Raw genomic sequence first — 14,245 nt, 5'->3', positions numbered from 1 at the left:
CCTTATTAATGATTAAAAAATCGAGAGTATTTATTACACTGAATATTCTATTTACGACTGATCAATCTTCGTAGAAACATAATTATTTTCAGCAACTATACGGAAAGATGTAATGCTATTTTATGCATAATTATTACGCTCCATGTCACACATATTATACAATATGTTCTATATTGTATAGAAAGTATCTTCCATATTACAGAAAATAAGTAGACTTAATTACAAAAAGATTTAACAAATTTGTGCGCGACCATCCTTACTTTTCTTTTGTGCCAGCGCCGTCCTTTTCCGGCGAATTCCCCTCCCGCCCTTCCCCCCTCCCCCTTTATCCTACCCGTGTCCGTCGGATCTCTCGTACGGAACCGGATCAAGGACCGGCGACGATCGCAGGTCCTGCGACGTGACGGATGTCACGGCCGATCCTCCTTACCTTGCACTCGCACGTGGTGCACTTGTCGTGGGGGTCCTGCCAGGAGCTACCGCTGTCGTAGACGATGCCAGCGTAACTGCACGGTCGGGGATGACTAGGAACCGTGAACGAGGTGCTGTTCATCGGCACCTCTCGTGCACAGGGATCGTCCTCGCAGCGCGGGCAACAATCGCCCTCCTCGGTCACGGGATTCGAGCAGGTTACCGGTGGACACTCCATTTGCCAGCAGTCTATTTCGCCGTACTGCAACAAATCGCATCAATTTAAAGAACGAGAGATTGTGTCGCGTCTCACAAAATTTCACCTTGACAGAAAATTCAACTATTTTTAATTTTTCTATAAAATTTTATTTATTTTTTTGTCGATAAAATTACGATACCATGGAGATTGCTATTTAAAAAATTTAGTTACTCGAGAGAATGTTATTTTTTTTATTAATTTCTTTATTATACGGCAAGTATACGGCTTGGACAGGATTCGTTACCAGGCACTCGCAAGTCTGACACTGGTATATCCAACGTTCTCCGCTTCTGAAGACTAGGTGATGGAGCTCTTGATGCCTGCAGGACGCTGCGGGATTGCACTGAGGACAACATTTATTCCTGTGGCTTCCCGGTACGCTGCAATCACATATAAGATCCTTGCAAGTGACCACGCCATCTTGACACGTGCACCTTCTGCAAGAATTTTCTTCCTGCGTCCAAGTGTCGCCATTGTTGATTTCCCGGTTCTTGTGCCAGCAATCTATAAATATAGTAATATTTTATATAATTTTTTTCGCCATACAATCTTGGAAATAATTCAAAGAGACGCACGAAGGGATATCTCAATTAAACGAGACAAATAATGAAACTCACTGAGTCTGCATTCCTCTCCAGACTCTTCCAGACTCTTCGCCGGACATACGCACTCGTAGCTACCCTCGGTGTTGACGCATTTCGCGGTAGGATGACACGTGTGCCTCCTCTCTATCGCCAAATCGTTGCATTCGTCGATGTCGAGGCACTGCGTGCCCTGGGTGCTGTCGTGCAGGGCACTTCTATAGCCGGGTTTGCAACGGCAGTAGTACCAACCGGGCATATTGAAGCACGTGGACGATCGATGACACCGATGTAGATCGCTGGCGCACTCGTCCAAGTCGAGCTCACAGCTGTTGCCGATGTAGCCGCGTCGACAGGAGCATCTCCCGGGTGCTACGCACTCGCCGCCGTTCTGACAGGTCTGATTGCACACGGCTGCAGGAAAAGAAATAGCTCGATTTGACTTCAGTTCGCAATCTTTTCTTTTGAAAAATAAAAGTAACAAAAAATAACTAACGAAATAAAAAAATCTTACCTTTTCAATTAAAAGTAAAATCTTATTTTTAATATAGAAACTTATAACGCAATTTTTTATTATTATTATAAATTTAAAAGCTACATCGCAGTGTGTAAATAATTTCTTTTTTTTTCTGAGAATAAAAGAGTCGATCAATCGTCTCTTTATAAAGAACGATGAAAATATCTTTTTGATTTTTCGCTTCTCTCAATCTTTTCGGATTGGAACGAGAAAAATAAACGTTTCTCGCTTGAGTAAATCTTCTTTTATCGCTTCGTTCATCGATGTGATAGGAATATCGTTACGATCACGTTTGTGCACACCCATCCGCAATACAAACGTTCTTAAAGAAGATATACATGCGAATCGTTTTCTATTTCCAATGGCATAAAGTTCTTTAATAAAGAGAAATATATTTTATTTATTCTACAAATTGTGCAGCGCACGCTTGAAAAGCATATATAAATTTATTTATAAAAACGTAAATATATATTTATATATATTATATATATGTATATATATTTCCATTTATCTCTTTCAATAAACATAAATAAATATTAACATAAATAATAAAAAAATTATCTCCTTTATATCAATTTGCTTCTTTATTTAACAATCTAAAATTTATCTAATAACATATATTTCTCGACGAGAAATGTCGGAATTCGTTGCACTAAATATTAAGAAATTGCTGACTAAAACATCGATTATGTTATCGAGACGTAAAAGACGATACTGTACGTTTACACGTATAACCGTCCCCGGTATAACCGTCCTTGCAGATGCAGTAGTAGCTGCCGGCAGTGTTCACGCATGTGGCGTGCTCATCACATTGGTGATGACCAGTCGTGCACTCGTCCAGCTCGGCGCAATTGAACTTGTCGACTCTATGGTAACCCGGAAGACACTCGCACGTATAAGAGCCGATCGTGTTGACGCATTTCGTGTTTGCGTTACAGTGATGACCGTCTGATCCACCTTGCTGCTTGCACTCGTCCACATCTGAGCGAGGTGGAAAAAAAATGTTATTGAGGAATAAAGCGTGATTAACGTAATTCACGCAATGAATATTTGCGCTGTCAATTTATTCGCACGCTCCAAGAATATTTATATATATTTTATGAGGGAAAATTAAATCTCTTTGATTTTAAGAAATTTATAGGAATTTAATTAATAGCGTTAAATTTACGCATGCTTTTTGTGCGAGGATAAGTCCGACGTACGGACATATTTCACGCACGATTAATTGCATGAGTAAGTTATAGGTAATAAGCGTTAGGTACCGTGACAGTTAAGACCATCCCCCTGGAAACCGATATCGCAATGGCAGGCGTAGGTCGTCTGGAGATTCAGGCAGGACGCGTTAGCGTGACACTTGTGCCCCTTCGCGCAGTAATCCACCCCTGGTTAAATTGGGTTAGCCATGCAAATACGGAAGATGGTTAGAAGATGTAATTAAGTTTTAGTGAAAAGACTGTCGCTCGACTTTGACATCGGTAACCCTCCCATGCGTAATGGAGAATGTAATTAATTAGTGATGGAGAGTAGCAAACTCCTCGAATTAAAATTATCTCATTATGCACTTAAACTAATATAAATATCACACATGTGTATATGTTTCATAATTTTATGATTTATAATTGCCGTATTCTTTACATAATTATCATATTCATTGCCCTTTTCTGCGTGCTTTCTATATAACTATATATTTCTCTTAATATAAACCAGTAAATTTATATATGAATGCATATACATTAATTTAAAGTTGCAGAAAGAAAGGAGGCTTGAAATTGTCGCGGCAAAGAAATTCCATGCATGAGAGAGTTAATTAAAGTTAATGCGCGAGCTGTATCAACTATGCTCTGTTTCGGTCACAAAATTTTATTTTTTTTTCATGCTTGCCATTTTTTCAAGCCCATTATATTATAATACATGCTGCGTCGAGTTCTCATTGTTAAATTTCAACGTCTGATAGGGTTGAAAAAATTTTAATAACGCGTATATTGTTTATAATAAAAATTTAGTATGGCTTATTAAAAAAAAAACACTTAATAAAATTATCAACTGCCTCTCGAGAATCGAGCCAGTCGTAAAATTTTTGCGCAGATATGAATGAAATATCAAATGTATATACCATATACCTATAAATATCATTTCTTTTTGAAAGTATCATGAATTTCAGAACGTTAGAATCAATTCCTATATTGTATTTTTCAAGCGAGAATCTACCTGGACAAAATTTGCAGCATTCCTCCGCGACGCTGATTTGCTCGCTAAGTGGACACGGCAGTGGTGGGCATTTGACTTCAGTGTCGAACCTCTGGCAGCTGAAGCTACCGTCGAAGCAGTCGCACTCCATGCACTGTTTCGGCGAGACCTTCTCGCCATGATCGTATATTACGTCATGCAAGAGACATTGTTCTGGCAAAGCGAACGAGAATATGAATAACGAGATAAGTAACGTGAGGCATAAGAAGCGCGGTCGGCGGTCAACACGCTACGTCAACTAATCAGCCAGTTGCGTGCGTGAAAGCGAAAAAATTGATTCACGTAAAAACAACGCTATATTAGAATGAGAAAATTATTTTCTTGGGTATAAAAAGTATGTGCAATGTTCTCCTCAAATACAAAAAAAAAAAAAAAAGAAAGATGAATGATTTATAATTATAAGATATGACATATTCTGAGCAGATGATGATAAGATTCCTAAATGTTACAAAACTCTTATCCAACTCGATAAATCGAGATTTAATACTTTAACATTTTTTAAAATTAAAAACACTGCGATTATAAAACTTAGAAAAGACGCGAATGGGGATACAAATAAAAAAAACGTGGCATTTCGCTTACTCAGACACACTGGGCAACACTCTCCTTTAGGAATGACAGGATGCTTGCAGTCGACCGGAGCGCAGGGCATTGGCCTGCACTCAATATTGCCGTGGACGCAGGAACATTGCTGGCAACCCTTCTCCCAGGTTGCGCCGTCCTCGTGGACGGTACCGTTCGCCCTACAGGACTTTTGGCACTCGCACTCCTCCACTTTGCTTATCCTGCCCTCTGCAGCGGCTAGCTGAAAGGAAGGATGTCCATGAACAACCAAGTTGCTCCTATCTTGCTTTATATCCCATTGACACAAGTAGCAAGATTTTGTATGTGAAGGGGCGTCCCAGAAAATTAAGATTTCTAAATATTCTATATGTAATTAATTATGCAGTGAGATTATGACAATACATACACACACACATACATATATATAAAATTTGCATAATGTATCCAACAGTTTATAATGCTGAATTAACTCACGAATCTTATCGCTCCAGCAAAGTTTGATAAATGGCGTATAAATTACTCACTCTATGGGTCAACTCCTTGACATTAAGCATTAGTTGTTCCACGGTAGTCTGTAATATCGAAAATTGACCGCATGTGGGGCAAGATGAGTCGAGCTGAGGACACTGGTAAAGGTAACCATGAGGTCCTGCTATCAGCCTGACGTCCTGCAAGGCACCCTGTAGCGCGGAAATCATATGAAAAGTTTAGTTGGGCGTCAAATCTTTGTGAATATAATGATATACATGTGTTTCTACTAAATTAAGCAAAAAATAATATCTTTATAGTAATGAAGTAAAGATAATTTTATTTTAGATTTAAAAATTATAACAAAAAATGAATGAAAAGTTCTAATAAATAAAAAAAATATATAATATAAATTACTTTAAAGAAAAAGTATATTGAGTGATTATAAAAATATATAATTTTTGTAATTTTTTGGCTTTAAACACACGGCAGTTATATTTATTATAGAATAATTAAAAGGGAGAGGCGTATATAAAATATATGCGGTTTTACCTTGAAAAGAAAGTGCCTGACATTTCTTTGTCCGACCCAGAGCTGGAGTTGCGGCAGGGTAAAATTCGTGTCGGGTGGACCAGGTCTCAGCAGTCGTCTGTACAAGGGATGACAGTCGACCAGCAGCTCGACCTGCGAGCCGCTTATGCTCAGGGCGACCCTGTGCCAGGCGCCATCGGCTAGTCGAAAAGGAAACGCCTCGACGTGTACGGTTCCGTCGCGGCGTGATACGTAATGAAGTCGAAGCTCGTCCTTGCGACCGCTGCTCTGCAGCTCCAAATACCTTATGCACATTTTATTTTAAATTATTCATTATTTATCGTGATTACAGATTTCGAGATTTTATCTAAAATTTATATTTCAGCTTGTAATTTTTATATATTGTATGTAATATTTACGTAAGTATTTTAACGCAATCTGACTCAACTATTACAATCGTTTTGCAAGGGTATATCTTTCTGTATCTATTTATTACTCTGTTGTCAATAGCAAAAATTATTTTGAAATTCATTGATGAATCAAGGATGATTTAATCCCTGATTATATTGATGAAAAAATTAAAGTTTGACCTTGCGTCTATCGCAAAATAATTGAATTACTCGATTGCTGCTAAATGTGTTTACGTACGCTACGTAAATTCTAAGAAGCTTATTGGTCTTTGAGAAGCTTATTGGATCATTTAAATTAATCGTAATTGTGACATGTTAACCGTCATGTAATGTACACGAAGACAAGTGTATCCAATTTGTGTCGCCTAAATTAAAACAACTAGATTGCACTTTCAAAAATATCAACGAAGGGTGCCGTTAAGTGCTCCTTCATTCTCGCACGACAATTTTTATTGACATAAACTTCTTTTGTAGTCAACGCAATAAAGCTGTAAAGTTCAGAGATAGTTTCCAGCGAAAAGATGAGAAATAAAATGCATGTAATAACATATTACGTACAATTGTTGCTTAATAATCTCGTTACGGCGACTCGTATTACTCGACAGACAAATGCTTTACTGTCGGAATGGATAATGATTCGTCGTCCTAGTTACATATACCGAATAACGCCGAGATCGTTATTCAAATTATAAAGCTGATACGACAGTGAAATTATTGCACATTAGGACGTAGAATGACATAATAAAACATATTCTAAGAATAAAATATTTTACAGTTATTCGTAAAAAGATTATGTCAAAACGATGTTCACGGAGATCCTAATAATTTACAAAAAATATTTAGTTATCTCGCGTATCTTATTTTACATAATATTTTATAAATTTATAAAGCAAAATATATTTGAAATACACATTTCTACCTTTTGCGATTTACATGCTGTATCATTCCGTATCGCGAAGGCTCGAAATAGGTCACGGCTAGAAGTTTGTGACGTCCACCGAATCCGAAATTCTCGAGTAGCGAGGGAAGGGGGTAATGCGGGAGGATGGGAAGAAACTTTTCAGTATTTTTCATACCTATTGTTCCCGTGCGAAAAGGCGAGGATCGTCCCGGAATTGGCCTCATCTTGGCGCAGCGCGGCGGCTATAGTGAATTCCGGAACCCGCCGGAGTAACGCGGCCGCCCGTTCGAAGCTCGCCTCGTTCAGTCGGAGCTCCCTCTCCTCGCCTGAAAGTAGTAAAACACAGTGATTAGCGCGGCAAGATGGAACGCGCGGATGGCCGACCGCAGTTCTTGCTTTTCACTCGGCAATTTTCTTTTCCCACTTGCAGAATCCGTATTCAATACATTTTCCTAACACCAGATCAAATTTCACCATATGGTCAGATACAAAGAAAAGAGTATAAATGTATAATAAAAATAGAAATTGGAATATAAAAACGGAAAGAAGAGAGAAGTAAAAAAAATTTCCTTCTTATATTCAGATAGTAGAATTTTAGAATGTGTTGAATACAATCTAGCAATTTATAGGTAGAGGGCAGAATGCTTGTCGCATGCCGTGCCTCGAAATCGATGCAGAGCTGATTTGAATTTTTAACCCGGTCGTCTCCAGGTAAAGTTAAGCCGCTTCCCGGGAAGTGGTTCGAATTTAGAACACGTCTGTTATTTATTATTTGTCGCAATATTATGGCTGGGGGTATGCTTCGGTTATACAAAAATAAAGAGATGATATTGAAATTTAATAATACAATAAGATGAATTGATATATGTAAGTTCTTGGAACGGAGTTGCATATATTTATGGCTTGTTCACGTCGAAATCTGTAAAAGGATGTGCACGTCAATCCATTTAATCTAGGAAACGATTGAAGTACTAAGAATTAATAATATAATATTTCTTTAAATATGTATCTCTTTTTGAAAAAGAAATTATAAAATTTATTTACTAACTCGCTCGCTTTTACTTAACTGCTTTATGAAGTGGTCAAAATATTCGGATATGATTTATCAGACGGTACATATATACATATATGTATGTATATAAATACCCACGTATTATCTTGAGATAACAACACTTTCAATGTCATGCGTTAAGTCGAACAGAATTATCTGCTAACTGCAGTAATGCGAGAACTCGACTATCGACTTGGAACAGATTAGAGCTCGGCGATGTAGGCCACCCCGAATTTTTGGAGAGTATTTGGTCGAAGATTCTGCGCATCCGTTACGTAATCGTATTGACGCAAAAATACAAAAGCGCAATGTGTAAATTAATAAAATTGAAAATTTGTTCGCAGCTCCCGGATTCCGGAGTTTGCTGCTCGCAAAAATACAAAAGCGAAATGAATAATTTGATAATAAAATTTTTTAACAAAAAAAGATGATCTAATAACAGAATCGTAGACTACTATGAACCAAATATAGTATAAATAATTAATCTTTTTAAAATTCTCTGTCTTTGATACAATTTTATATGCAATATTAAATTTACTGAAAAAGCTTGATGTGATTTTTTTAAAAAGTTGGAAAGATAAAACTCAACGCTGCATTTAATTATAATTACCAATGGGAGGAGAGTAAATTTATTAAATATGTAGCTATTTGAATCACGAATAACAATTTTTCATATGTTTTAAGATACTACATCTCACATATGTTTCAAGATACTACAAAGATTTACGTGATAAATCTATAAAGTTTCAAAAAATGAGACACACTTTTATTTAAGAAACGCGTAGTGGAAATGAGTAGAAGTTTACTTAGGTATTGCCTATTACTACTATTATTAGATATTGCCTATATATGTTCTATTTCGCGAATATAAATTATTTTTTTGCTTCCCTTTTCCTTTACTGTTACCGAAATTCGCGATATCCAAATCGATTATAGCCATACTTTGTGGATATTCAATTAACACGTCGCGTCCGAATGGTTGCTGCTTGTTTGAGTAACTATCCATTAGATTGATTAATACGGCCATTTGGCAAATTACACCACAACTAAGCCATTGCAATCGACAATCCTGTCTGTCTAACGTGGCTTCAATATCATCGTCATTAAGCGATCCGCGTAATGTGTCACATGTGCAAACGAGAAATCCTGCAGCTGTGCATAAATATATAATAGAAAATTATTATACTTTGTTGAATAAAGACAGAACATATAATCTGCAAATTATAATTTGCAAATTATAAGAATAATTATTCTTGCCGGAAAAAATATTTACTGACTAACAAATAAAAGTAGCTAGGTCTATTTCTCTGACAATGACTTTTAACGCGTTGAGTGTTGCTTGGTTTCTTTTCTGGAAAAAAAGCTGTCCAAATAAGGGACATCTTATTACACGACTGCCGCGTGCAAAATGCAACATGCTCTGCCGCTGGCTGGCTTCTCGCGGCGTATAAAGTGTGCCTCGAATTTCAGATGCACCGCCGGTACTCATAAAGTAACCAGACACTCGGCCGACAATAAAGCGTCGATGTCGTTTGCGCGGGAGTCTCGCCACCTACGACGATGAAGGGGGATCGGTGACGACGATGTCGAGCAATTACGTACGCGCACGCTTAATTATAATGCAATACCACCGGTCTAGGTGGTAGTGGAGGAGAAAGGTCGGCCCCGACGAGAGGAGAAAATATCCCTACCGTGCGTTGCTCGCTCGTCTTGAACGAAATCGTTCCGCGTGAATTGGCACGCACGAGCCAACCCTTGCGCTTGAACCAATACGGGCAGAAAGCATAATTTGACCGTGAAATTTTATTTTCGCTGTACGAGAAGACCGGATGTGCAGTTTTAAACAGCGGAAAAACGATCGTTTGCCGTGGGGTAATTAAGCAGGGTTAAGATTATTTACCCTTTGTGTACTAATACGTTGCGGAAACAAGGAGAACGTTTGGGATGTTTATAACAACGTTCAACCATTTTTTCTTTCCGGTTTCGACGGAATTTGACAGATTCGAAGAGCGAACGAAAATAATTTTGATGCTTTCTTTTTTTATTATATACTAGAGAACAACACAAGCGCGCGCTACGCGCGCGCCATTCAGTTTTATGTTAAAAAAAATGATATCTTTTAAAAAATTATATAAAGTTTGTTTAAACTCGATTAATATTTTTTCACAGAAATTAGTTGATTAAAGCGTTAATTTGCTAATTAAATTTTAAAATAATAATACGTTAAAAAATTAAAATAGTAATATGTTAATTGTAAATAATATGTTATAATATCTTATTCTCGATTATAATATTTTTTGACAGAAATCAGCTGATAACTGTCAAAAATATTAATCCAGTTTAAAGTATTATAACATTATTTAAAACATATTATTATTTTTAAAATTAATTAGCAAATTAACGCTTTAATCAGCTGATTTCTGTCAAAAAATATTAATAAAGCGAAAATTTGCTAATGAAATATTCTAGCCGATTCTAGCTTACATATTTATATTTATATTGTGTTATAATGCGATAATAATTAGATTATTTTGTTTTCAGATCAATGTGTGCTGTGTACTACAACTCCACTATACGTATCGGTGAGTGAGAAATTGTTTATTTTATAATATTTTTATAGCGGCAATGAATGTGTATATATAATATGTGAAAATATTAAAATAATAATATATTTTAAATAATATATTATAATATTTTATCCGCGATTGATATTTTTTGACGAAAATCGGCTGATAATTGTCAAAAATATTAATCGAATTAAAAATATTATAACATTCTTTTCTATAAAAAGGCACGTTAAGTCGATTCTTGCAAGTATTGTTGCATCTTTTCTGATGCTGATTAACTGTTTCGATTCGCATTGTGCATTATATTCGTAGCATCGAGAGGCTGTCATCGTGAGGATTAGTAGTTTAACAGTTCAAAATAAAATAAAATAAAATAATATGTTTTAAATAATATGTTATAATACTTTAAACTCGATTAATATTTTTGATAGTTATCAGCTGATTTCTGTCAAAAAATATTAATCGAGTTTAAAGTACTATAACATATTATTTAAAACTAACATTATTATTTTATTTAATTTAATTTTAAACAAACTGTCAAACTGCTAATCCTCGCAATGATAGCCTCGATGCTACGAATATAACGCACAACGTAAATCTTGACAACCAATGAGCATCGCGGAAAAGCGACAACAATAAACTTCGATATATGCGAGTATCGACTTTACATATCTTTTTTAGAAAAGGAATCTTTTTTAGAAAAGGATTTAAACTGTGCCGTATAATGATATTTCGAATCATCTGAAGGTCCAACAGTAGTGATTATGTTTTTATCTTTTGTATTAAAAATGTAATTAATAATAAATTTTTCATTTTTAATATTAATCATGATAAGATTCTTATATGATTATTGGCAGTGCAATGTCGCTTTGTCGAAGCAATCTATGAAAATTACATGCAATCAATAATAGCTATTGCCTAAACACAAGCGAAAGCTCACGTGTATTGATCCGATTAATTTATCATATCGTCGTAAAATATTTATAAAACGATTCAATAAAAACGTCTACATTGAACAATCACGAGAATTAAATGTGAAATTTATTGCTCACATTTATTGATATAAAAAACTGCTATTTTAATTGCTTTATATTGGAAAAAAATATCTAAGAATAAATATCACGAATTTGATGTGATAAAAAATGTGAACATTTGTAACACAAATTTTGTATCATCTTCAATCGAATAGCCGAAATCATCAGATCGTACGCGACCCCTTATTTAACACAAAAGGGAGATCCTATTTTCCACGTTCAGAAGAAACTCTGACACGTGTCCCTGTATATCATTCGCCCTTTGTAGCGGGTGTTTCTGTAAGATCTAACGGTTCATACGAGATAAATCTAATCCCAAAGAAATTTCTCTTCCCTGAATGTCCAGAATGATCGAAATAGGGCGGCTTAAACAGGAGAGCGCGCGATGATGGAAGATAAGAATATCAGAGAGAATAAATTATAGCGAATGAATATTTTTTTGTTGCCATCGGTATTTTTCGCAGTTAAATTTAGTAAGTTTAATTTATTAACAAGTATTAATTTAATATAATAATAATATATAATTTCACATCAAAATAAATTTGATATGATTTAGATTAAATTTTAATTAAATCTTAAAATTAATACAATGTTACAAATTGTGTTTAAATTTTTATATTTTATTACCAATATATTATAAATATGCTTTTCAAGTTTAACAGATGAAATAAGAAATGATATAAAGACTTATTGTTAGACGTAGACTTTTTTATGTTGTTTTTAATCTCGACATCCTATCAAGATATCATTAAGATATCATCAATGCGTTCATTAGTTGAAGAGAGAAAGCATTATAACTCTCAAACTATACTGTAAACATTCATTACTTGTCTTTTGACGAGAATTATGTAAAATAAACATTTGCGGTAAGTAGAGAAAGGAAAAACTTTGCTACAATTATATTTAGTGCCTCTCTCTAATAGAGGGGAGTATGCGCGCACGATAGGGGGGCGGCAGAAGAACAGAAGCGTCAAGGACTCGCAAAGGATAAGAGGAGCACAAAAAGGGATCCCCCATCCCTTCCCCCTTACATTTCCGAAGTTGCGAATCACGAGGAGCCGTCGCCCAACTTCCCCGAAAGCGTCCTCGAGGGTGCAACCTGCGAGAAAGGGCGTTGGGGTGTAATTGAAATTTCTTTCGGGGAAACCCCATCTCCCCCGTATATATACGGCGGCCCAACTTCAACCCTCGTCCGTCCGTCCGTCCAGGCCCGCTTTCCGCGGCCGTTGCACTGCCGCCCACACACCCATGTGGCTTGTACACCACCCGCCGTCAGGGCGGGAAACGCGGGGGTGCTCCGGTATAATTGGATACACCATGTTACACGGGGTTGAAGAGACGCCGAGCTCGTCGATAGTACGAAGGGTCGCTTATTTAACAGAAACATTGTTTAACTCCTTCGAACGCGATCAATTTCAGGAAGTGCCGTCTCCTGTGTCCTGTGCGTGCAAAAGCGAAGTGTAGAATGAGAAGTTGATGAGTAACAGAGTATTATATTCACCCTGTATTTCATCCATATTATATTTTTTTGATAAAGCAAACATTCAGCGAAAATATTGCGAATCGAACAACACTTTCCGAAATTCAGAGGAACAATCGATACTCACCATAGGGGAATACCCTCTCGTCTGTGAGCAGAGACGACACGTAGGCGGTGCTATCAAACTGACCTTTCGTAATATCGATTAATCGCTCGTTGCATAACCGGTATTGTATAATGAGAGGCACACGTGTATTCAATGAAAGCCATCGCAATGTATATTTTAGTTTACTTTTTTTTCAAGAAAAAGTAATTTTAAAGCAAGATTATATACGGCAAATTGGAAATTGATTGTAAAATATAGAATCTGTTACGATATTGCGCGGCAATAAATTAAGAATGCATAAAATATATATTTAGAAATTATAAATGTATACGCGTAATTTGACATTCTCTTCGTAGATTGTTGCAGAATACATACATATATTTTCTGAATATTTCTTTCATAATATATATAAAATTACACATTATACATAGTTCAATTTCTTCGATAAGAGAATTTTTATTTCGCAATAATTTACTTCCAAAGATTTATCTCGTATTTTATTTATGTCATCATTTCCGACTTAAATTTTCAAAGAGTGAATTTCGTGACGCGGAGATAAGTTTCATGGGTCATAGAGAACGTAATCATCGTCTTTACAAGACATAATAATTGCAGCGTGTATTATACGAGGAGCGAAAGGAGGATCGCTTGCATAAAGAACGACCCGGTGGTATGCAAATAAGGGAGTATTTGGGTTAAGAGAGCATTACCGAAGTGGCAGCTTCGTGTACGAGTCGTACGATTTATCGCGTAACATATATCGCAGCTCAGAAGAGATGTGAATCGTGTAAAAGGCTTTATTTCCTGCTACACGCCCGTATATGATACGATAAATGTAATTGCAAAAACGTATCTTAATCAATTTCCTATCGTTACGGTACATTGCGGTTAAATATTTAAATGTTAAGACTATAATTCAGAATTGTGTGCAAATTATCTTTTCTAAACAAATTTGTTATTAAGATATTAAATAATTTCCAAAAAATTAGATGAGAGTTTGTAAAAAAATAATATAATTAACTAATATAATATCTAAATAAATATTTGATTATTATTGATTAATTCTTTTTGTAGAATAATCAATTAAAGGCTAACGTTATTTTGCAATGACTAAGAAA

General features: G+C 35.9%; 2 protein-coding genes across 8 annotated transcripts in view; one reads left to right on the top strand and one right to left on the bottom strand.

The window, feature by feature from the left end:
• The window catches only part of LOC145943424 (protein kinase C-binding protein NELL1), a 74,628-nt gene that overhangs the window by 17,807 nt on the left and 42,576 nt on the right, over positions 1-14,245 (bottom strand). For 3 of the 4 annotated variants that reach the window (XM_083050929.1, XM_083050933.1, XM_083050940.1), the window contains exons 3-12: positions 7,065-7,215; positions 5,600-5,882; positions 5,104-5,259; positions 4,598-4,820; positions 3,977-4,168; positions 3,031-3,150; positions 2,489-2,749; positions 1,288-1,665; positions 915-1,174; positions 431-673 (exon numbers count right to left, since the gene is read on the bottom strand). In XM_083050929.1, coding sequence (XP_082907055.1) covers positions 431-673; positions 915-1,174; positions 1,288-1,665; positions 2,489-2,749; positions 3,031-3,150; positions 3,977-4,168; positions 4,598-4,820; positions 5,104-5,259; positions 5,600-5,882; positions 7,065-7,215 — 2,267 coding nt within the window. The remainder of the gene's footprint in view (positions 1-430; positions 674-914; positions 1,175-1,287; positions 1,666-2,488; positions 2,750-3,030; positions 3,151-3,976; positions 4,169-4,597; positions 4,821-5,103; positions 5,260-5,599; positions 5,883-7,064; positions 7,216-14,245) is intronic. The other variant, XM_083050944.1, reaches the window with a different exon arrangement.
• Positions 1-14,245, top strand: part of LOC145943495 (uncharacterized) — a 122,474-nt gene that overhangs the window by 90,461 nt on the left and 17,768 nt on the right. For 3 of the 4 annotated variants that reach the window (XM_083051052.1, XM_083051069.1, XM_083051059.1), the window contains one exon: positions 10,482-10,522. The exons of the other annotated variant lie outside the window; for it this stretch is intronic. In XM_083051052.1, coding sequence (XP_082907178.1) covers positions 10,482-10,522 — 41 coding nt within the window. The remainder of the gene's footprint in view (positions 1-10,481; positions 10,523-14,245) is intronic. 4 annotated transcript variants of the gene reach the window in all.

This window comes from Prenolepis imparis, unplaced genomic scaffold (genome assembly GCF_030444845.1).
Source record: "Prenolepis imparis isolate NDT839.2.m4 unplaced genomic scaffold, iyPreImpa1.0 SCAF_1, whole genome shotgun sequence".
Taxonomy (NCBI): domain Eukaryota; kingdom Metazoa; phylum Arthropoda; class Insecta; order Hymenoptera; family Formicidae; genus Prenolepis; species Prenolepis imparis.
Note: the sequence above shows the minus strand (reverse complement) of the source record. Positions and strands in the feature narration are given on the sequence as shown.